At 49.0% G+C, this 24,517-nt stretch overlaps 1 protein-coding gene across 1 annotated transcript in view; it reads left to right on the top strand.

Annotated features, from left to right (window-relative positions):
* Positions 1-24,517, top strand: part of SHANK1 (SH3 and multiple ankyrin repeat domains 1) — a 511,391-nt gene that overhangs the window by 160,889 nt on the left and 325,985 nt on the right. The window contains exon 7 of the mRNA XM_044281565.1: positions 6,748-6,864. Within this exon, the coding sequence (XP_044137500.1) occupies positions 6,748-6,864 (117 nt within the window). The remainder of the gene's footprint in view (positions 1-6,747; positions 6,865-24,517) is intronic.

Raw genomic sequence — 24,517 nt, 5'->3', positions numbered from 1 at the left:
AATTGCCATTATACAGCTCTGTTATTCCAGCTAATTGTTATTGCGGTGCAAGTGCTCTGTGATACAGCCATAAACAGGGTGTATTACTAGGAAATATTTCTATGTCTTATTAGCCCTTGTGTGTTGCAGTTATATGTTCTAAAGCTTTTTTTGGCGTGTATAAGTGGGAAAAAGGGCTTATTTGCCGTTCAGCGATGCAGTTATATGTTCTAAAGCCTTTTTTGGTGTGTATTAGTGGTAAAAAAGGGCTTATTAGCTGTTGTGTGGTGAAGTGAGAAAATTACAGCTCTTTTTGGCGTGTATTAGTGACAAAAAAAAGTATTTGCCGTTCAGCGGTGCAGTTATATGTTCTAAATCTTTTTTGGCCGTTCAGCAGTGCAGTTATATATTCTAAAGCAATTTTGGGCGTGTATTAGTGGGAAAAAAGGGCTTATTAGCCATTGTGTGGTGAAGTGAGAATATTACAGCACTTTTTGGCGTGTATTAGTGGCAAAAAAAAACTATTACTTGCCGTTCAGCGGTGCAGTTATATGTTCTAAAGTCTTTTTTGTCGTGTAGTAGTGGCAAAAAAAAGTTTTTTTGCCATTCAGCTGTGCAGTTATATGTTCTAAAGCCTTTTTTGTTGTGTATTAATGGAACAAAAAAGTATTATTTGCCATTCAGCAGTGCAGTTATATGTTCTAAAGCTTTTTTTGGAGTGTATAAGTAGGAAAAAATTGCTTATTAGCTGTTATCTGGCGAAGTGAGAAAATTACAGCCTATTTGGCTTGTATTAGTGGCAAAAAAAAGTATTTGCCGTTCAGCGGTGCAGTTATATGTTCTAAAGCTTTTTTGGCCATTAAGCAGTGCAGTTATATGTTCTAAAGCTTTTTTGGCTTGTATTAGTGGCAAAAGAGAGTATTATTTGTCATTGTGTGGTGAAGTGAGAAAATGACAGCCTTTTTGGCGTGTATTAGAGGCAAAAAAAGTATTATTTGCTGTTCAGCAGTGCAGTTATATGTTCTAAAGCCTTTTTTGTTGTGTATTAGTGGCAGAAATGCATATTAGCCATTGTGTGGTGAAGTGACAATATTACAGCCTTTTTTGGGGTGTATTAATTTCATTTTTATTTGCTTATTTGATCTAAAAATTTGTCAGACAGAGAAGTGACAGGTGCTGCACAGGGGAGGGACAGAAGCCTAAATGTTTCTGGTGCAGGCACAGGTTGCAGCAGGGGGCGTGGCATCAGGAGTCGCAGCGAGAGGCCTGAGCTCCCAGTGTCAGCTAGCGGTTGTGTCTTGACTAGCAACCCAACGGTTCTTGAATGGTTGACTCGATCTTAGAGTTCGTCGCAAGTGACATCAGACACCCCCAACCAAGAGTCAGTGGGTTTATCAGACACAACCCTTAGGTGGTATGGCCCGGAAGCTGCCCTGTACCCTCACCTGTCCTCAACCTGCCTCCGTCCTTTTCTGTTCCCTCAGCCAGAGAAGTATTGTATGCTGTGGGCTCAGCTCCACTATACAGTGAGGACGAACTACTAGAAGACAGTCGGCTGCTACTGGCCAGCCAAGATATGGAGGAGACATCCGCCGCTTCCTCCACTAGGCAGGCAAGTAGTGATGAGGAGAGTGGTGTGGGAGCTGGTGTTGGGAGCAGTCATGCTTCTGACCCAGAGACAGTTAAGGAGGACATCAGTGACATGCAGACAGTACTCGATGGTGATGATGTAGCTGATTGCACTTGGGAGCCGGGTGACGAAGGGGCTTCATCATCATCGGGAGAAGAGGGTGGCAGCTTGCACGTGAGGCAGCGGCAGAGACAGCAAGTCGATAGCGTGGCCGGGAGTCAGCGGGGTGGCAGGAGTGGGAGGTTGGGAGCCAAACAAGCCCGGGGTAGACCACCCATCTTCGCAGGAGTCTACCTGCCCGGAAAGTAGTGGTGCAAGGGTTCACGGAGGTAGCGGCGGTAGCAGTCAGTCAGTGCGGAGTTTTGGGGGTAAAATCACCTACTCGCGGTGTGGCAGTTTTTTGTTAAGCTGCCGGAGGAGGTAAAGAGTGGCTAGGGTGCCAATGTTGGCAGTCAAAGCTCCACCACCTGAGCCGAAGTGAGCTGTCTGTCCTTCCCATCATCTACCGGTCCTGATGCTCCTACTCCTCGTCAGTCATTTCATCAGCAATCGATCACCAAAGCGATTGCCAAGAGACAACAGTATCTGTGCACTCATCCAACGGTACAGAAGCTGAATGTGCTCCTGGCCAAGTTGCTGGTGCTGCAGTCCTTCCTTTTCCAAGTGGTGAACTCTGCACCTTTCAGAGAAATGATGGCTTGTGCCGAGCTGAGGTAGACAGTCCCAAGCCGTCATTTATTTATGTAGAACAGAAGGTGGGCCAGTCCTGGAGTCTGTAAGTATCTGCCAAAGTGTATGGCAGCACCGATGTGTGGAGCTGTAATTACAGTCAAGGACAATATATGTCCTTTACGGCCCACTGGGTAAATGTGGTTCCTGCCCAGCCCCTTCCAACCAGCAACTTGGCCAGGTGACGCCGCTTCTGCCTCTACGTTCTAACGCCATTGGTCCTGCGACAATGTCGGCCTCTGCCTCCTCATCTTCCACCGTATCCTCAGCCTCCACTGCAGGGACAATTCACAATGCTTCTCCAGCATACCACATGTGCAGGGCACGGTGGTGTCACGCTGTTCTACACCTCGTTTGCCTGGCTGAACAGAATCACACAGGGGAGGAACTGCTCCGTGTCCTTCATCAATAAATCGAATCCCGGCTTTCTCCATGACAACTGAAAATCGGAACCATGGTGGGCTCAGCCATGCGCCCTGCATGGTGCATGTGTTCAATCTAGTTGTCAAGCGGTTCCTGAAGTCTTCCACCCATCTGCAAGACATCCTAGAAATGGCTAGGAAACTTTGCATGCACTTCAGCCACTCGTACACCTCCAAGCACACCCTCCTTGAGCTGCAGCGGCAGAACGGCGTCCCCCAACATAGGCTGATATGCGACGTTTCCACCCATTGGAATTACACCCTCCATATGTTGGACTGACTATATGAACAGAAAAAGGCCATGAATGATTTCCTGATGACTCAAGTGGACAGGAGTACTCCCCTGTGTAACTTCGATGTCAGCCAGTGGCAGCTCATGCGTGACACCTGCCATAGTTACCCCAAGGAGAACTTGACTGACCACCCAAAATGTGGAGAGACTGACATTTGTCAAGATGAATAAGATGTGGATCAACCAGGATTTCCACCAACCAATGCCTGATGCATCAGATTAGATCATCCATGCTGCCTCATCCAAACCTTGACAAAAGAGACCGGTTTCTTCTGGCTACCTGCCTCAGCTACTATTCTGAGGTTCCCACCCGCCTGATGCCACACATCTGATGCCAAGTGCTCCTTCTTACACCCACCATTGTCAGCGGGTACTGGTATTGCCACCCACCTTCCCACTCTGTCACCGGGTCACTCTGTGGCCTCCTCATGCTGCTGCCACCTCCACACTATGTCACCTTGCCAGTCTGTGGCCTCCTCATGCTGCTGCTGCTGCCACCTCCACACTATGTCACCTTGCCACTCTGTGGCGTCCTCATGTTGTTGCTAAATCAACACTATATTACTGGGTCACTCTGTGGCCTCCTCATGCTGCTGCTTCCACCTCCACTCTGTGGCCCCCTCATGTTGCTGCCACCTTCACATTATGTCAATTTTCCACTCTGTGTCCTCCTCATGCTGCTGCTCCTGTCTCTTCCACACTATGCCACCTTGCTACTCTGTGGCCTCCTCTTGCTGCTGGTGCCACCTGCACACTGTCACCTTGCCACTCTGTGGCTTCCTCATGCTGCTGCCACTTTAACACTATGTAAATGGGCCACTCTGTGGTCATGCTGCTTCTAAATCAACACTATGTGACTGGACTACTCATACTGCTGCCAACTCCACACTATGTCAGCTTGCCACTCTGTGGCTTCCTCATGCTGCTGCCACCTTCACACTATGTCACCTTGCCACTCTGTGGCCTCCTCATGCTGCTGCTGCCACCTCCACACTATGTCACCTTGCCACTCTGTGGCTTCCTCATGCTGATGCCACCTCAACACTATGTAAATGGGCCACTCTGTGGTCTCCTTATGCTGCTGCCACCTCTACACTATGTCACCTTGCCACTCTGTGGTCTCCTCATGCTGCTGCCAAATCAACACTATGTGACTGGCCCACTCATGCTGCTGCTGCCAACTCCACACTATGTAACCTTGCCAGTCTGTGGCCTTCTCATGCTGCTGCTAACTCAACGCTATGCCACTGGTCCATTCTGTGGCTTCCTCATGTTGCTGCCACCTAAACACTATGTAAATAGGCCACTCTGTGATCTCCTCATGCTGCTGCTGCTGCTGCCACCTCCCCACTATGTCACTGGGCCACTCTGTGGTCTCCTCATGCTGCTGCTATCTCAACTCAAGCTGTTCTCCCACCCACCCCAATCCATGACCTGGCCACTATTTTGACTTTTTGGCCTGGTTGACATAATCATTTATTTGACCCTTCTTCTGATCTGTCAGAAGGAAGGAAAAATGAGATGCACAACGGATCCTGTCTGTGTAGCAGCTGTAAGGCCTGTATGGTCCCCTCAGAATTGGCTTATGATTTGGTAGCCAAAAGCAGGAGTGGGTACAAAACACAGAAGCAATACTGATGGAATACTGACCAAATGCTGATCGAGTGAAGGCGTATGCTCAACACAGAGGATCTGTTTTTTGGGGGGTTATTGTTGGGGGGTTATTGTTCTGACGGATCAGAGGAAGGGCAGAATAATCAGTGACGTCAACACAAACTTATTGATGACACCCTCTCCACTCTGTCAGGGGGGCTCTACTTGTATAAGCATTTAGTAGAGCAGGTTCTGTAGACATCTATTTGGAATCATCTGACGATGGTGTAAAAGGAGTGCGCTCTTTCAGGCTACAGTAGGATCTTGGGCCTCTGCACGGTTCTTTATACCTGGCGCTAACATCGACCTGTAAGGCTTCACACTTGAGTTATTTGGTCAGTTTTGGCCCCGTAACTGCTAAAATAAGTAAAGTGTGCAGTGATTCTAAGAGCGACGCCTGTCATGTGCGTGTCATACTGACTCACAGTATTGTTTCACTACCACAGCAGACTCCATATGCGTGTTACTGCAAGGCACAGTGTTCTAGACCACTATACAGGCTCTTTGAAGCCAGGAAATAGCTGTTTTTTAACACGATTCTCCATGAATAAATTCGGATTGAATCAAATCTTTTTGGAAAATTCGGCGAACCGGCCGAACCAAATTTTTGAGAACTTCGCTCATCTCTAATTGCTACACCAGAGGCAACAAAGTGGGAGGATGGTTGACAATAGCAATACCAGAGTTATCTGCTGATTTAGAGGCATTGATTGTCTGCAATTGTTTATAGCAGTTAGGTTCTCCTCTTGTGGGAAACTAAAATAGTTGAGTGCAGCAACCCTTAGCACCCTGCAGCAGCTATATTAGCTGTCAACCAGCTATGATGGAAACTATGAGGAAAAGGGCAGTTCTGAGTTTAGAGAAGTTGCCAAGTGAATATGTATTTCAGTCATCATCCTCTATCAAACTGTTACATATGTTATGCAATTTCTAGTAATATCTGTTTCTGGGAAAGCAGGGTGACGACCAATATGGTCACCTTTATAGTTCATAAAGGTCTTGTTAGGTTTTTCTAATGAGAAAGTGGGGCATTTATTAAAATATACTGTATATTCCCCAATAGTGGGGTACATAAGTCCCAGATTTTGTTGCAAGGCATTTTACTGTTAAGTCTGTGACTTTTTCCTGCTCACATCACTTTTCTGAAGTGGGGAGAAAAGTAGGGGGCGCGTGTCAAGTGAGAAGTGGGTAGACCATTAGACCCTGCTTATTTATCATTTCCCATGCTTAAGACAAGTGTGGAAAACGCTGGTCTTAATAAATGTCCCCAAAAAGTTTCAGTTTTAAGGTGAGTTTACATGACAACTGTCAATCTCCATTTTTTTCTTGGGTTTTCACAAAATGACACCGTTTTGCGGCGGTTTAGCAGCAATGTTGCACACATTACATTTAGAAATTTGGTAAAGCTGGATATCAACCCCTGTAGGAGCTGTAATGTGGGGTATCCATGATTTATAGCCATCTAAGGACTCAAGAACCGTATATACGGAAAAGTATTTAGGAGATTTGCCCTGCTCCTCCCTGTATAACTTAAAGAGGACCTGTCACCACAAAATGCAATGCAGTCTGAAAGCACCAGGTTATAGAGCAGAAAAAAGATGAGCAGATTGATATATAGTTTTGTGGGAAAAGATTCAGTAAAACTTGTAATTCATACATTTATAAATTAGCTTTTTTCCCCACTTCCTGTGAACAGCTATCGGTACAGGAAGGAGGTGTTACCGAAGGCTGACGGCTATCTCTTATGCACACTTATACACACAATGCTATCAATCACTGATAACTCCTTCCTCCTGTACCAATAGCTGTTCACAGGAGGAAGAAAAAGCAAATATATAAATGTATAAATGACAGGTTTTACTAAATCTTTTATCACAAAGCTATTTATTAATCTGCTCGGCTTCTCCTGTTCTACAACATGGTTCAGATTGCATTGCATTTTTATGGTGACAGGTCCTCTTTAATCATCGTGTTACAATGACAGCTGTGTCTTAAATTCTAGATTCATCATAATGAATGTTGATGTGTTTTCTCTCACCCAGGCCTGCCAGCATGGCCACTCACAACACTTAGAGCATCTACTCTTTTATGGGGCTGACCCTGCTGCTCAGAACGCTTCAGGCAACACCGCTCTGCATATCTGTGCCCTGTACAACAAGGTTGGTGCCCCTGGAAAGTCTCATTCTGCCATATTCCTACTAGGTCTCTCCATCACATCGCCTCCAGTGTCATTATCTTTTCCTGTCACCTCTTTCTTCTTATTCCTCTCCGCTCACACACAGTGACAGTCCGTAAATGGTTTTTAGACTCCTCATTCAAGCAGCTGGGGCCAATAAATCATGAATAATTGCTTGATGTGGGCAGTGTGTAACCCTGGCTACACATGTATGACACATATAGGCACACACGATATCGTCACTGAGGAGAATGCATTCTATGCACTATGATGCTGACGTATAAGACTTTGCATTTAGAGGTGGCTGAATCTGGCAGAACAGGGTTACACACCTTTGCTGGTATGATGGGGCCTAGAAATGGCATATGTCGCATGAATGTATGAAAACAGTGGCAAATCAAGGTATTCTATAGTGTGATAGTTTCCTATAGGGGCAGTATTATGATTCCATTAATTTGGTGGAAATTTGGAGCCATAACTCATGTTCCTTTCACATCATGGACAAAAAAAACAATGGGCTCTTTTATTGTAAATTATTAGAGTATTAAAAGTCACAAAGTAAGTCAATGCCAAGGTGACATCCAAGGGTGTAAGTTCATAGGGTGGAGAGATAACAGACACACCTGAGCCTTGAAGCTTGAGGGGACCCAAAAGATCTATCTGCCTCATAAGAGGAGACCAGTATTATAAAATGTTTGATAACTATGGGCACAGTTGGAGATTTGGATGTATGCCCAGAGCCTAGGTCTCTGGTGACTTCTTATATAGTATTTGGTGGTTGCATCATTTTTTCTACTACACGCTTTAGCTAATGAAGAGGATGGATTTTTATTTCAATTACACAACATGAATTCCTTTAAGACTCTCTACAGAGCTGTTATCACCCCATGTGAATACATCTTAAGGCACCATACATTTGGCCAGAGCTGTAACTTGTAGTGCCTGAGCCTCCACCTACCATGCACTGTTTACATTACTGGTGCCTTTGGGCTCCCGCAGGCAACAGGACCTCAGTGGGACTTCTATAGTACAAAGTTGTAATCATAGTGTATCGCCATATGGTAGCTTTCTACTCAATTGGAGTCCATATAAAGCTAAAAGAAAGTAACTGTATCCCTATGCCTGAAATTGGGGGCGTACAGCATAGGCCCTTAGCTCTACATGAGCTAAATTACTACACCATAAAAATTGGAGGCTGCATTATGAGGCATTAGTGTACATTGGGTAAACACATTTTAATTTATGTTATTTTTATATTATATAATCATTTTTAACATTTTATTCAATAATAATATACACACCAGAGATATGGGGTTCACAAAAACACAGCTGTATATGTTTCTAATGTAATTATTTCTGCATCTAGGATGTTCCTATTGTGGGGATTCGCTCTGGTAGTTAGGACTAGCGGATGCAGTATAGAGGCAAAGCACACAGTTCTTGAATCAAACAGCGGTGTTTATTCACACATTGGTGTATAACAAAATGCAGATAAGCTGTATGACAAAACGCAGGTGGCTTGGTGTTTGTTCACACACAAGGAAAGTCCATAAACAATAAAAGTTGCCTTTTCTCCTGGGTGTTAATTCACACCCTGTTAGTGCAGTACGCCAGTCCCTTAGGGTGAGCAAATGTGAGGTCACGGGGGTCAGTTAACAGACCGAGGGTTGCTCTTAGTACTCACAGTTTGTAGGATACCCTGGGCAGGCGTACAGCAGTGATGGAGAGGCTGGCACGTAGTTCCTCTGGGGCACTCTCTGGATATAGGGACCAGGCCGGGTGATAGGTGAGGTGCCCTGGGTGTTGTAGGTTTAGCGTGCCTGTGGCTGTATCCCTTACAGTTTGTGACGCCAGTGCCGGTAACTGTGGCACACCGGTTTGTTGGAGGAATAATGGAGGTACACACGTTTGTAGTGAACTGGAACTCCACTTTACTGATCAGTTCAACTATATACAGGCTTCAAACAGTTCCATATGAAAGATCTTTGTAACAGGCAGGCTTCACATAAATGGCAGGCAAAGTCCTTGTAAGATACTCAGAGGGAATAACACTCATAGATCAGGCTGTACTCTCTTTAGCTCCTGTCTGGCTTTCTCCAAGGCCCGTATGGCCTATAGCTGGCTTTATCCTTGGGTAGGGAAACCTTCCTCTGGTATAAATCCTCTTGCTGTAAATATCCTTCTGCCCTTCGGCTTTCTACTTGGCTGAAATAAAAATTGGCTCTGCTCTGTACTGTACAAGATGCTAGATATCTTCAGGAGGCAACTTCTTCCCCTGGATGCAAGCTAGGAACTGTCACGGCGGACACACACTCAGACACACAGAAAAACCAACAACCAGGCTCTGAGCGAGAAGCATGGGAAGGGTCACCTCCTAGCTAATCCCTGACCTCTCTCCCTGCACTTCTCAGCCCACAGGCAGACCTTGGTGGTAGGAATGCTGTGTCCTCGTGCCTGGGCTAATACACCCTAAATTCCCTGAGATGGTGAAAAGGGGAAATAGGAGCAGCCTGCTCGCACAGAACCTGGAAGGGAGAGATGACACAAACACAACTAAAACAGCAAACAACAAAAACAGAAACCACACTTATCTTATCAGAGCTGGGACAGAAAACCTTCCTTCCTTGCTTGCTTCCTAGGCCAGACTGATTTCTATAACCCGCTCAGAGCACTGGAATTGAGAGCCATTTAAACTAATGACCCCACCCAGTGCACCTGATGGGAGGCGGATCCAGCACGACTCCAAAACAAACACTAAACACGTGCTGCTATTCTAGCTAACCTCCACACATAGTCAGAGCCGGGCATGACAGTACCCCCCCTTCTACTGGGTGACCTCCGGACACCCCGGACCAACCTTATCTGGATGGGATCTATGAAAAGCCCTCACCAGTCGGCTGGCACTGACATCCCGTGCAGGAACCCACATCCTCTCCTCAGGGCCGTATCCCTTCCAGTGTACCAGATACTGAAGGGAACCCCGAAGAACTCTAGAGTCGAGAACCCCGGAGATCTCGAACTCCAAATTTCCATCGACCAGAACAGGAGAAGGAGGCAATGGCGATGGTTGCACCGGTTTTACATATTTTTTCAGTAAAGACCTGTGGAACACATCATGAATCCTCCAAGTTTGCGGAAGATCTACTGGGTTGATCACTGCAGATATTTTGCACGGACCGATAAATCTTGGACCCAGTTTCCAAGATGGCACTCTCAACTTCAGATCACCCACACACAGGTCCGGACCAGTCACACGTCTCTTGTCAGCCATTCGCTTATACCTCTCACCCATCCTCTCCAAATTCCCTTGGATCTTCCGCCAGATGGAAGACAAGGCAGAAGAAAATCTCTCCTCCTCTGGCATCCCAGAGGAACCAGTCCCAGAAAAGGTACCAAACTGAGGATGAAAGCCGTATGCGCCGAAAAACGGCGACTTACCCGTGGACTCCTGCCTATGGTTATTCAAAGCAAATTCTGCTAGAGACAAGAATGAGGACCAGTCCTCCTGATTCTCAGCCACAAAGCACCTCAAGTAGGTCTCCAGGTTTTGATTAGTACGCTCTGTCTGTCCATTCGACTGCGGATGAAAGGCCGATGAGAACGAAAGTTGAATGCCAAGCCGAGAGCAGAACGCCCTCCAAAACCTGGAGACAAACTGCGTGCCCCTATCGAAGACCACATCCGAAGGAATACCATGCAATTTCACAATATTATACACAAATATCTACGCAAGGGTCTTGGCGTTAGGCAGACTAGATAAAGATATAAAGTGAGCCATTTTACTGAAACGGTCAACTACCACCAAAATCACTGTTCTCCCGGAGGAACTCGGTAGATCCGTAATAAAGTCCATAGACAAGTGCGTCCAGGGACGAGATGGAATAGACAGTGGAAGAAGTGAACCAGCACAGGTTTCACAAGCTGCCACGTAATCCTCATTGCTCTTACGTAACCCGGGCCACCAGAACCTCCGGGACACAAGATCAAAGGTCGACTTACCACCAGGATGCCCAGCAAGGACAGTATCGTGATGTTCCTTAAATACCTTGTATTGCAGGCCCTCAGGAACAAACAACCTCCCTGGGGGACAAGAACCAGGAGCCCCCTCCTGGGCTCCCAACACCTCCATCTCCAATTCGGGGTACAGAGCGGAGACCACCACCCCATCAGCCAAAATCGGAGCAGGATCCTCTGAATCACCTCCCCCAGGAAAGCTGCGAGACAAGGCTCTTACGTTCTTAACCCCTGGGCGAAAGGTAACCACAAAATTGAACCTGGTAAAAAACAGTGACCATCTGGCCTGTCTAGGGTTCAAACGATAGGCAGATTGCAAGTAAGCCAAATTCTTATGGTCTGTATATACCGTAATGGGGTGAGACGCCCCCTCCAACCAGTGACGCCATTCCTCAAAGGCCAACTTGATAGCCAGCAACTCTCTATCTCCAACATCATAATTCCTCTTGGCGACCGAGAGCACACGGGACCCATTTGCCAGTAGATGAACCCTGCGACAGTACCACTCCAACCCCCACTTCAGATGCATCAACCTCCACAATGAATGGCTGAGACAAATCGGGCTGCACCAGAATGGGAGCAGACGCAAAACGCTCCTTAATAGCCGAAAAGGCCTGCAATGCCTCATCCACCAGACAGAGACGTCAGCGCCCTTCTTAGTCATATCCGTGAGAGGTCTTACAATGGTGGAATAGTTTGAAATACATTTCCTATAATAATTAGTAAATCCCAAGAACCGCATCAAAGCTTTCTGATTCTCTGGTCGGTCCTATTCCAGAACCGCCCGGACCTTTTCGGGGTCCATACGAAAACCAGAGTCAGAAAGCAGATATCCCAAGAACGGAAGCTCCTGCACGAAAATAAACATTTCTCCAATTTAGCATATAATTTATTCTCCCGAAGGATCGTCAAAACCTGTCTCACATGATCCTGATGGGTCTTCAGATCAGGAGAATAAATTAAAATGTCATCCAAATAAACCACCACGAACCTCCCCACCAGGTGATGAAAAATGTAATTGACGAATCGCTGAAATACTGCTGGCGCATTCGTCAACCCAAAAGGCATAACCAGATTCTCAAAATGACCCTTGTGCGTATTGAAGGCCGTTTTCCACTCATCCCCCTCCTTGATTCTGATCAAGTTGTAGGCCCCTCTCAAATCAAACTTGGAGAACACATTGGCTCCCACAATCTGATCAAAAAGGTCAGAAATCAAAGGCAGGGGATATGGATCCCGGACCGTAATACGGTTAAATTCCCGGAAGTCCAAACATGGTCTCAGCGATCCATCCTTTTTCTTTACAAAGAACAAGCCTACTGCCACCGGAGACTTAGATGGCCTAATATGACCTTTTGCCAAACTCTCGGCGATATACTTTCGCATGACCTCTCTTTCGGGTTGAGAAAGGTTGTAAAGCCGAGATTTTGGCAATTTAGCCCCAGGGATGAGATTAACTGGACAATCATAGTCTCGATGAGGGGGTAATTCCTGAGCCCCACCCTCCAAAAAGACATCCGCAAAATCTGAGAGATACTGAGGTAAAATCGTAGTGGACAGCCCAGAGATAGATGTGCCAAGACAATTATCTGAACAAAACTCACTCCAACCAATGATTTGTCTCGCTTGACAATCTCTAATTGGGTTATGTTTAGTCAACCATGGCAACCCCAAAACTATAGGAGCTGGCAAATCCTTCATGAAAAAACAAGAAATAATTTCAACATGTGCATCACCCACCCTTAAGTGAATACCATGAACAATGTGAGTAAGACTCCTTTGAGAAAGAGGGGAAGAATCAATTGCAAAAACTCGAATCTCATTCTCTAAAGTGCAAGTACTTAGTCCTAGATTTTGAAGAAAAAGAGAGTCAATTAGGTTTACCCCAGCACCACAATCAAGGAATACTTCAACAACAAAAAATTCTTAACTCTAGCGCCACCACAGCTGGAAGGAGAAAACGGGAACTGCAGGGAGCTTGCATACCTGCCTGCTCCACCACACCATTCACGCTACCAAGTGACAGGGAAGTTTTTTTTCTTTCTTTTTCACTTCCACCTGCGGTTTAACATAAGGACAAGCAAAAATAAAATGATCACTCTTTCCACAATAGTAACACAGTTTGTGCAATTTCCTAAAGTCTCTACTATTAGAATGGCAAGAAACCTGACCCAGCTGCATGGGTTCCTCCGCTATCCCAGAGTTACCTGTAACATCACCCGGGGAGGTAGTAGAGACAAAACCACTCGCAGAAGGGATCCCTTGCGCGGAGAGAGCCCTACACCTTTCTCTGATACGTCTATCTAACCGTACTGCTAAAGACATGGCATTCTCCAAAGAGTCTGGGTATTCATGAAAAGCAAGGGCATCCTTCAATCTCTCAGATAATCCTTGACAAAACTGACTACGCAATGCGGGATCATTCCACTCTGATTCCGTAGCCCATCTTCTAAACTCAACACAGTAAGCCTCTGCAGTATGTTCACCCTGAAATAAATTACGTAACCTCGACTCCGCCATCGAGACCCGATCTGGGTCATCGTAGATTAATCCCAGAGCCTTAAAAAATTCCTCCACCGACCGGAGGGCCCGAGAACCTGGTGGCAGAGAAAAGGCCCAGGATTGCGCGTCCCCTTTAAGCAGAGAAATGATTATTCCTATCCTCTGACTCTCATCACCTGACGACGATGGACGCAGCCGAAAATACCATTTGCAGGATTCTCTAAAACGGATAAAGTCATCCGTACCCCCTGAAAATCGATCATGAAGAGCCACTTTAAGCTCCACACAAATTTGACCTGCACCTGATGCCAGAGCATTCTGACACCGTGTGACCGAACCACGTAGCTCCGCAACCTCTAGGGATAGCCCCTGCATGCGGTCAACTAACGCTTCAATTGACGCCATCACAAAACCACTGAGCAATGACAGTCAAAGTTTGGCGGGTTATAATGTCACGGCGGACACGCACTCAGACACACAGAAAAACCAACAACCAGGCTCTGAGCGAGAAGCAGGGGAAGGGTCACCTCCTAGCTAATCCCTGACCTCTCTCCCTGCACTGCTCAGCCCACAGGCAGACCTTGGTGGTAGGAATGCTGTGTCCTCGTGCCTGGGCTAATACACCCTAAATTCCCTGAGATGGTGAAAAGGGGAAATAGGAGCAGCCTGCTCACACAGAACCTGGAAGGGAGAGATGACACAAACACAACTAAAACAGCAAACAACAAAAACAGAAACCACACTTATCTTATCAGAGCTGGGACAGAAAACCTTCCTTCCTTGCTTGCTTCCTAGGCCAGACTGATTTCTATAACCCGCTCAGAGCACTGGAATTGAGAGCCATTTAAACTAATGACCCCACCCAGTGCACCTGATGGGAGGCGGATCCAGCACGACTCCAAAACAAACACTAAACACGTGCTGCTATTCTGGCCGACCTCCGCACATAGTCAGAGCCGGGCATGACAGGAACCTGGGCTATCTAGCTTCATGTTAGAAGCTGATCTTCAGCTACTCTCTAGCTAAAGTGTACACTGGCTTCTAACTACACACTAACACTCCCTGAACTGGACCTGACTATATATACTAGGTGGTTCCCTAGCTCCCTCTACTGCCTAGTAGGAGGAACTACACTTCTAACAGGCCTGGTACACAGGAGATAACATGACAATACACATTATAATGCAATACAAATACCATGACCATGTTCCACAAAAGGTGGGGAACAACGTGACCCAATTGACCCTTGATTAGTGCCCACATTTACATAGTGGGACACTACATACACCGCTGCTTTGAGGTTGCCCGTCCTCGACGCAACACAGGGGGCCCGCCCAGCTGGAGACTGTAACCTGAAAGACAAAAATGCAAAGCAGGCATATACAACAACCACTACATTTGTAATAAAAATATCAGGCAGCTCCGCTGGCAAAGGAACAAGTGCAGTGAAAAGGGGCGTCGTTCTCTACGCAGGATGGTACGTGGAACAGGGGCGCTGACCTGGTACAGCGTATCAGGAATAACCAGGATAGTCCATAATAATAAAATACAGTAGTCCTATAAAACAGCATCTCAGAGGCCCACATGCATTGGGGTCATCTCTGGGCACAGTTCTTGAATTAATATTGCACATAAAAGTCACAGCACAAAACTCTACATTTCAGGGATATTTTCCCATGGCAAGTCCTGGTAGATAAAAGTGGTGGTGTAATATACCCAACTCAACCTGAAAAGGGGGTTAAAAAGGGTAAAGGTGCAAAACAGCAGGCACAACTTGGAATGGCACTTAAAGCAGACAGGAGGTCCTGGAATACAGCATGGCAGCAGAGCAATTGGAATTTTCAGTGGCCTTACAACCACCACTGGACCGTGGGAAAACTGGCAGCAGCTCATTGTGCCAAAACATAGGACTCCTGTCCTGAAACAGTTAAATTCACTGTAAGGGTCCCTCAGCAATTATGGCTAGCAGGCCTACTCACAGGTGTGTGTCCAGTTCGTCCTGGTCATCAAAAGTGGTGCAACCTGGTTCTGCTCTGAGTCTTGGCCTGGAACGAGGATTACTACTTGGCTGGGCCCACAAAATAGTATTATCAGGCAGCTGAAAAACAAATGGGCCTGTCAATTGTACAGGCTTCGCAAGCCTGGGGGTTAATGATGTAGGAGACTCCATAGGTCTGGGTGTCATCTGTCCCGTACGACGGACCCGACTCCTAACATAACACAGTTTCTCTGCTGGCGCAGTCATGGTGGTCGCCGAACTGGTGGCGACGGGATCTTTCACTGCAGGCCCGGGGACATCAAAGTTCTTGGACGAATCGCTATTGTCAGGTGGTATTGGTGCCACTCTGGACACAGCAATTTGACGCATGCCATCAAGATGGACTTCTAGACTGGCGATCTGTTCCTCCAGAGTCTCATGTGATGCTCCACTGCAGGGATCCGGTGTTGTTGCAGCAGGTACAGGCTCCTCAGGCTCTTCCCAATCCTCCGGTTCCAACTTGGGACGGGTTACTGCCGTTGCATAATGACCCCGCAGGCCCTCGGCGGGGGGTAAATTCTACTTCTTCTCCTTCTCGGAGGTTGTGCAAATATTCGGGTAAGTAGCTGCGCTTCACAGACCTCCAATTTACATAAAGGTCTCGGCCGGTGGAGAAGTCCTTGATAAACCCGAAACCTCGGCCATTATCGAAAGTCACAACTACTCCCATCCTTCTTTCCAGACGGGGCTGGGTATTTGCATGGTGCTCGTATACCGTCTTCGCGAGCTTCTCAAAGTAGATCTTTTTGGCGGTAGTCTTGCGTATCGCAGCGGCACGTATCTCATCAGTAAAGGCCATTGCACAGTAGGCTTGACAAATCCACCACGCGAGCCGGGGCACGGCTCGGGCTGCGACCGCGGTGGGGAGCAGGGTGGCCTCTCCGGTCCCGGAGTGTAGGCGGGTGGTTCTTCTTCCTCTCCGATCATTTCAGGCTCCAGGGTCTTGTACACAGCTGATGCCATACTGGCAGGAGAATCTCCACTCTGCGACATGCCCGATCCCTCTACTGCACACAACAGGGCGGCACGCAGTACTTCACACAAGACTTCCCACTGCTACGGGAGGCCGCCCCCTAGGTAATCCAACATGTGGGAGGCGGAGTCCATCTTGGCATATATGCAAATTAAATGTAGAGGCGGTGGCGCGAAAATACAGTCCTTCCCGCTCTCTCAGCAGAAGGTGCCAAATTCTTCCCGCCAATAAAATACAGCGATGGCGCAGCAATAAATTCAGTCAGCTTAGGCGGCCATCTTGCAGCAAAATGCTGTCAATTCACTGACAGCAAGCAGTGACTCAGAAATCAGCAAACAGTCCACAATGTACAGTTTCACACCGCAATTTTTCCACAGTTCTTTGGCCCCAAAATTTTCAAATAAACAGATAGGGCATTTATCACTTAGTAGGCAATTATGGCACACAGTTCAGATTCCACTATGGCGTAGAAATATTTGCATCCTGTTTGTGACGCCAAAATATGCAGTACGCCAGTCCCTTAGGGTGAGCAAATGTGAGGTCACGGGGGTCAGTTAACAGACTGAGGGTTGCTCTTAGTACTCACAGTTTGTAGGATACCCTGGCAGGCGTATAGCAGTGATGGAGAGGCTGACACATAGTTCCTATGGGGCACTCTCTGGATATAGGGACCAGGCCGGGTGATAGGTGTGGTGCCCTGGGTGTTGTAGGTTTAGCGTGCCTGTGGCTGGATCCCTTACAGTTTGTGACGCCAGTGCCGGTAAAGGTGGCACACCAGTTTGTTGGTGGAATAAATCCTCTTGCTGTAAATATCCTTCTGCCCTTCAGCTTTCTACTTGGCTGGATAAAAATTGGCTCTGCTCTGTACTGTACAAGATGCTAAATATCTTCAGGAGGCAACTTCTTCCCCTGGATGAAAGCTAGGAACCTGCGCTATCTAGCTGCATGTTAGAAGCTGATCTTCAGCTACTCTCTAGCTAAAGTGTACACTGGCTTCTAACTACACACTAACACTCCCTGACCTGGACCTGACTATATATACTAGGGGGTTCCCTACCTCCCTCTAATGCCTAGAAGGAGGAACTACACCCCTTACAGGCCTGGTACACAGGAGATAACATAACAATACACATTATAATGCAATACAAATACCATGACCATGTTCCACAAAAGGTGGGAACAACGTGACCCAATTGACCGTTGATTATTGCCCACATTTACGTAGTGGGACACTACATTTGCCGTTCAGCCTCATCAAGTCCATAGGCGGCCTGTTCGTCTTTAGAGAGGCCTGAGTCCTGAAGCCCGGCTCAAACCTCAAATCCCAGCACAGCCCTCAGTTCACGGCACACAGACTCCTGAGCTCCACTGTCAGAGGAAGGTAAATCCACATACCTGGCAGTGCTGGCTGTTTTTTTTGCCTGGCAAAACCCTGGAACATGGGGAGTAGTCACCCACCCAGCCCTTTGACTACTCCCAGTAAGAGCCATCTCACTCTTTAGGTATCAATTAGCAATAGCTGCTGCGGACACATAAAATACTGGCTCTTACCTCACCAAGGCCAGGAACCTCGGTGACACGTACCTACCATCCACAATGATTCCAGGTACCTTCTTACACTATGCATAGCTTATATTAACAGTAATTATACTGTTTTCAATGGAAAATACAGCTTAAATTGTTATTCTGAATTACACCCATCGGGCCTCAGGGTTAAAGGGGTTGTCTGGGCTTTTACCCAGTGCTATGTCCCCAAGAATCGCAGGTGTCATGTCTTCCCTGAATCGCTCAGGTTATGTTTTTTCCAAATCGCAGGTGTCATGCCATGTCTTCCCTGAATCGCTCAGGTTATGTTTTCTCCAAATCGCAGGTGTCATGTTCCCAAGAATCGCAGGTGTCATGTCTTCCCTGACTCGCTCAGGTTATGTTTTTTCCAAATCGCAGGTGTCATGCCATGTCTTCCCTGAATCGCTCAGGTTATGTTTTCTCCAAATCGCAGGTGTCAGGTTCCCAAGAATCGCATGTGTCATGTCTTCCCTGAATCGCTCAGGTTATGTTTTCTCCAAATCGCAGGTGTCATGTCCCCAAGAGTCGCTTGAGCCATGTCTTCCCTAGGTGGCTCAGGGCTCAGGTTCCCTGAATCACTCCGGCGGCTGCCTCCCCTTAGTCACTTAGGGGTAACGTTCCAGGCCTGGTGTGTTCCCTGAATCGCTCAGGCCTGGTGTGTTCCCTGAATCGCTCAGGCCTGGTGTGTCTTGTGTTCCCTGAATCGCTCAGGTCTTGTGTTCCCTGAATCGCTCAGGTCTGGTGTGTTCCCTGAATCGCTCAGGTCTGGTGTGTTCCCTGAATCGCTCAGGTCTGGTGTGTTCCCTGAATCGCTCAGGTCTGGTGTGCTCCCTGAATCGCTCAGGTCTGGTGTGTTCCCTGAATGGCTCAGGTCTGGTGTGTTCCCTGAATCGCTCAGGTCTGGTGTGTTCCCTGAATCGCTCAGGTCTGGTGTGTTCCCTGAATCGCTCAGGTCTGGTGTGTTCCCTGAATCGCTCAGGTCTGGTGTGTTCCCTGAATCGCTCAGGTCTGGTGTGTTCCCTGAATCGCTCAGGTCTGGTGTGTTCCCTGAATCGCTCAGGTCTGGTGTGTTGCCTGAATCGTTCAGGTCTGGTGTACCCTGATTCGCTCAGGTCTGGTGTGTACCCTGATTCGCTCAGGTATCAGGTGCTCCCTGTTTCGAAAAAAAAAAAAAAAAAGTTCAACAGGTTGTCTCCCCTGAGGTGGGTAGTCTGAGTCTTGCGGTTCCCTTCGCGCCATAGGGGCCGGTCATTCATACTCATCGCCGGGTCTCGTTCCAACACAACTTATTTCTCCATGTAAACAGAGCCTCAGGCCTCCAGAGCTTCAAGCAAGCTTCTATCGTGTCACCAGGCTCCTCCTTGTGCAGGTAGGTTCAGCCAGAGGTTGCTGTTGCACCTTGTCCCGGCGTCAAGCATGTCTTCTCACGAGCTTCCGTTCATAGGTTTCTGCTCACCTCTGAGAATAGTAGCGTGAGTCATTCGGGTAAGTATCGATTAAAACACATTTCCGTACCAACCCGTCCTCTGACGGGTGTCGTCTTGTTGTCCGTAGGGGGGGGGGGGGAATTTTCATTCATCTGTCGTTGTCATACCTCCTCAGGCAGCATAAAGATGTCTCAGGCTCCAGAAACAGATGATAGCCTATCTTTACCCGGGACTTCCGTGTCAGGGCGCACCAGCAACCCCTCTCTGCGAAGCTGGACCATCCCGAAGCTCATCGCAGAGCTCAACAGGAGGGGAATCCGTCATCCCGCTTCCGCGAGGAAGGCGGAGCTGTACCGCCTCCTGATGACAGAACCAGAGGGCCCCAACGACCAGCCCTCTCTGTCGTCTATACAGCTGTCCATTCTGCAGTTGCAGGCTACCATTGGCAGCCTGGCAGGTTCAGTGGCAGACATACAGACCAGGATGGGGGAATTGGAGTCCCGGCCTCCGGCGGCACCACATTCCCCAGCCCCTCCTGCCTTGCCTTCCACGTCTCAGGACGCAGCTCCAGGTACGGTCCGTGCCAGCCCCCAGATTGCCCCTTCGCACTTCATCCACGAGAACCTGAAAAGGGACATTCTGGCAGGGAGGGACGTCAACCTGGCGTCCATTCTCATTGCGTCCCAGGACGTGTCAGAGAACAAAGTGATCAGTTGCGGGGAGGTTTCGGTAGTTCTCAGGGCCAAGGACGCCCGACTGAACCGAAAACTATCGATTCCGGAGTTCGTCCTGGCTTTTAGCCTCTATAGGGACACCATATGTGGCGTCCAGCCACAGAGGCGGGAAGAGATGGACTCGTACTTGTACCAGGTCACCGACTTGGGGTACAAGTACGGCGGGACCAACTTCTACGATTACCACCGGTCTTTCTCGGCCAAGGCAGCCGCAGCCCTCGCCCAATTTCAGTTCCGCACGGACTGGGCCAATCTAGATATGGAGCTGTTTTGTCGCCATTTTGCGGGGTTACAGGCTCCAACTTGCGCAGCGTGCCAGTCAATTCAGCACACCGCAGACTGGTGTCCCAACCTCCCCACCCCGGCCCGGGAGGGTTCCTTGCCAGGCCCCTCTGGCACCCAGCGGTTCCAGGGCTCCACCGATAAACTGGGTAGGCCCATCACATACCTGGGGCAGAGTCAGGTGTGCAATAATTTCAACGCGGGGGGTTGCAGTTTCAATAGCTGTCGCGCATTGCACATCTGCTCCCTCTGTTTCAGGGCCCATCCCCGCCCCAGCTGCCCCAAGAGACAGCGAAAGAACCTATGACTGACCGATGTTAACGTTGAGCTCCTGTGTGTCCTATTACAAAACCACCCCGATCACCAAGCCGTCCAGTTCCTGCTCACCGGTTTCGAAAGGGGTTTCCATACGGGCCTCATTGCCCTCCCCCAAGTTTCCTGGGAGGGAAGGAACCTGCAGTCAGCTTGTCAAGATCCGGCGGCGGTGGCCACCCTCTTGCAGGACGAGGTCCGGAAGGGTTTTTTGCTGGGCCCGTTCGAGGCCATTCCCTTCAGCACTTGGAGGATAAACCCGATTGGTTTGGTCTCCAAGCAGGCCTCTAATAAAAAGCGCTTAATTTATGACTTGTCGGCTCCACACATGTCAACTGTCCCCAGCCTCAACTCCCTGATCCCGTCAGAGGAGTTCTCCATGTCATATGCGTCCATTGATGAGGCCATCCAGTACGTCCTGCTAGCCGGGGAAGGGGCTTGGCTGGCCAAGGCCGACATTGCGGACGCCTTTAAACTACTCCCCATCCTTCCCCAGTTGTGGCAGTATTACGGGTTGCGTTGGGAGGACGGCTACTATTTTGCCAACCGGCTCACCTTTGGGTCCAAGAGCAGCCCGTGGCTGTTTGACAGGTTCGCCTGTGCGCTGCACTGGATCCTGGTCCACCACGGGGGTCTGGACATGGTCATCCATTATTTGGATGACTTTCTGATCGTGGAGACGCCCCAGGGTTCCCCCTCGGGGTTGGCAAGCCTGCTTCAGCTATTTGCCAGTCTCGAGGTCCCTGTGGCATCGGCTAAAACAGAGGGTCCGGGCACCAGAGTCACCTTCTTGGGCATCACCCTGGATTCGGTCCGCATGGAGGCCAGCCTCCCCGCAGCCAAGCTGGCCAAGATCCAGTCCGCCGTCTCCTCCGCGGCCTCTTCCAGGGTCCTGTCCAAGCGGGAGCTCCAGTCCCTGCTTGGATTCCTCAACTGTGCTTTCAAGATCATGCCCCAGGGCAGGGCCTTCACTTCCCGGCTCCTCAGTCTCCTCCCGACAGCCCCGGATCAGGACTCCACCATCCAACTAGACGGACACGCCATGGCGGATCTCCAGATGTGGCAGGCTTTCCTGGCCGGGTGGAATGGTATCTCTTTGTTTGTACCATCCCCGGATTCAGCGTCCCCCACGGTCTTCACCGATGCCGCGGCCTCCTGCGGGTTCGCTGCCATCTTCCATCCACAGTGGTTGGTCGGCGGTTGGCCGGTGGAGCTCATATCCGAGACTGAGGCCATCAAATCCTCCCCGCTGTTAGAATTGTACCCAATTGTGGCGGCAGCCCAGGTGTGGGGTTCTCTCTGGGCAAATAGGTCGGTTATCTTCCGGACTGACAGCCAGGTCCTGGTAGAGATCATATCCAAAGGGAGGGCAAAGTCCCGCAGGATCATGTCCCTTTTGCGTAGACTTGTGTGGCTGTCCTTGTCTTTCAATTTCCATATCGTCCCGGTCCACATCCAAGGGGCACAGAACGTAGCAGCGGACGCCCTGTCTCGTTTTAATTATGATGTCTTCTTTCAGGAGCTCCCAGAGGCAGACCCCGTCGGTGTTCCAGCTCCACCGTTCAACTCCCTCCTGTTGGACTAGAGCCCCTGATAGCTTCTGCACGGTTACTGGTCCAGCGCTCGCTAGCCGCCAACACCGCCAGGAACTATGACGCCGGGTTCAGAGTTTTCAGGGAGTTCAGTGACACCCATCCCCGGGGGGAGGTGGACGAGGTCACGTTCATCATGGCTTTCATAGCCTATTGCCACACGCACCGCCACCTGTCAGTCAACACCATCAGGCTGTATTTGGCCGGCATTCAGCACCACCGGATGCTCGGCGACCCCTCTGCCAAATCCATATTTTCCAATCAGGCCATCAAAGCCACCCTCAGGGGCATTCAGAAAGCTAGCACGGTGGTCCAGGTGCGCAGGCAACCGGTGTCGGGTGAGCTTTTCCGCAGATTGTCCGTAGCCCTAGACGGTCTCCCTTTTGGGCAATTGGCAAGCATCATCACCAAAGCGGCCATGTACCTAGGGTTCTATGGGTTCCTTAGGCCCGGGGAGTTCACCTGCGGCACGGTCAGTCGAGCGACCCTGCTCAGGCGACATCTCACCTGGCACGTGGACCACTTCATACTGTCCATCCCATCTACCAAGACCAACCAGGCAGGTCCTCCCACCGAGGTGGAGTTTTTCCCTACGGCCAACTGTTGGTGTCCGGTCAAGGTGCTACAGGAGCTTCTGGCCTCCCTCCAGTCTTCCGCAGCAGACGAACCATTGCTCCCAGTTAATGGTAGGCCCCTATCTTCGACCCAGTTTGTCTCCAATATCCGCACCCTGGCGGCAGGACTGGGGTATAACCCCAGCACGATATCCGGACACTCTTTTCGCATAGGGGCCGCGTCCGCAGCGTCCAGTCATTAGGTTCCGGCGCACGTCATCCGCAGGATGGGTCGATGGCGGTCATCCTGCTACGCAAGGTATATTCCCAACCCGCGAGCTGAGATCTCCAGAGCCTTCCGTTCACTGGCTTTATAGGCATCACCATGTTCCAATAAATACTTGTACCCTACACCTGGTCAGTTCTCTTTTTGCCCACTTCTCTAGGCCTTACCTCGTCACTGGCACCAGGCACACTCCAGCCAGTCAGGTTAGGGCAGCACATAGGCATGCCTATTCTGTTCCTCGGTTAAGCTCCTACCACAAATATTTAAGGCTGCTTGCAGCCTGTAATTGTGGGCGGAGCGCCCTCCTGCATTTAAACCCCCGGCTACAAGCAGGAGGGCGCCCGTTCGTTGCCCCTCCCTCCCATCCCCTTTCTCAGTCATTTCCTCCTGGGTGGCCCACTTCTCTAGGCCTTACCTCGTCACTGGCACCGGGCACACTCCAGCCAGTCAGGTTAGGGCAGCACATAGGTATGCCTATTCTGTTCCTCGGTTAAGCTCCTACCACAAATCATTTTTATACCAGTAAACCCATTTTTAAATCCCTCCATGCTACAAACACAGGAGCTTGTGGGACCGTCCATAAAAATAGAGTGGGATACCCACAACCATTGTTGTTTAAGCGCTGGAGAAAGAAACATCCTTCGCCCTTGCAAGTGACCAGCTGCTTGCAGTGAAGTGGAAGGACAGTAAGGATGTCTACATGCTCACCACCTTGCACGCAGACACCACAGTAGCAGATAGGGAGAGGGGGCTACTGCTGACAAATACAAACCAATCTGTGTAACAGACTATAATAAATTTATGGGAGGTGTAGACCTCTCGGATCAGGCGCTTCAACCCTACCTGGTGAAGCGAAAAAACAGGTCTTAGTATAAAAAGATAGCAATCTACCTCATTCAGATTGCTACCTATAATAGTTTTGTTTTATTTAAAAAGGCCCAAGGAACCCTCAACTTCCTCGAGTTCCAGGAGAAGTTGGTTAAGGCTACTTTAAAACCTGCGTTTAGGTGCGGATCCGTCTGGTATCTGTATAGACGGATCCGCACCTATAATGCAAACGCTTAGATCCGTTCAGAACGGATCCGTTTGCATTACCATGAACAAAACAAAAAAATATATATATTTTTTTTTGTTTCATTTTTTGTTCATGATAATGCAAACGGATCCGTCCAGACTTTACATTGAAAGTCAATGGGGGGCGGATCTGTTTGAAAAATGCACCATATTGTGTCACCTTTGAACGGATCCGCCCCCATTGACTTCCATTGTAAGTCTGGAAGGATCCGTTTGCCTCCGCACGGCCAGACGGACACAGAACGCTGCAAGCAGCGTTCAGGTGTCCGCCTGCTGAGCGGA

The sequence above is a fragment of the Bufo gargarizans genome, chromosome 2, assembly GCF_014858855.1.
Source record: "Bufo gargarizans isolate SCDJY-AF-19 chromosome 2, ASM1485885v1, whole genome shotgun sequence".
NCBI lineage: Eukaryota > Metazoa > Chordata > Amphibia > Anura > Bufonidae > Bufo > Bufo gargarizans.
Note: the sequence above shows the minus strand (reverse complement) of the source record. Positions and strands in the feature narration are given on the sequence as shown.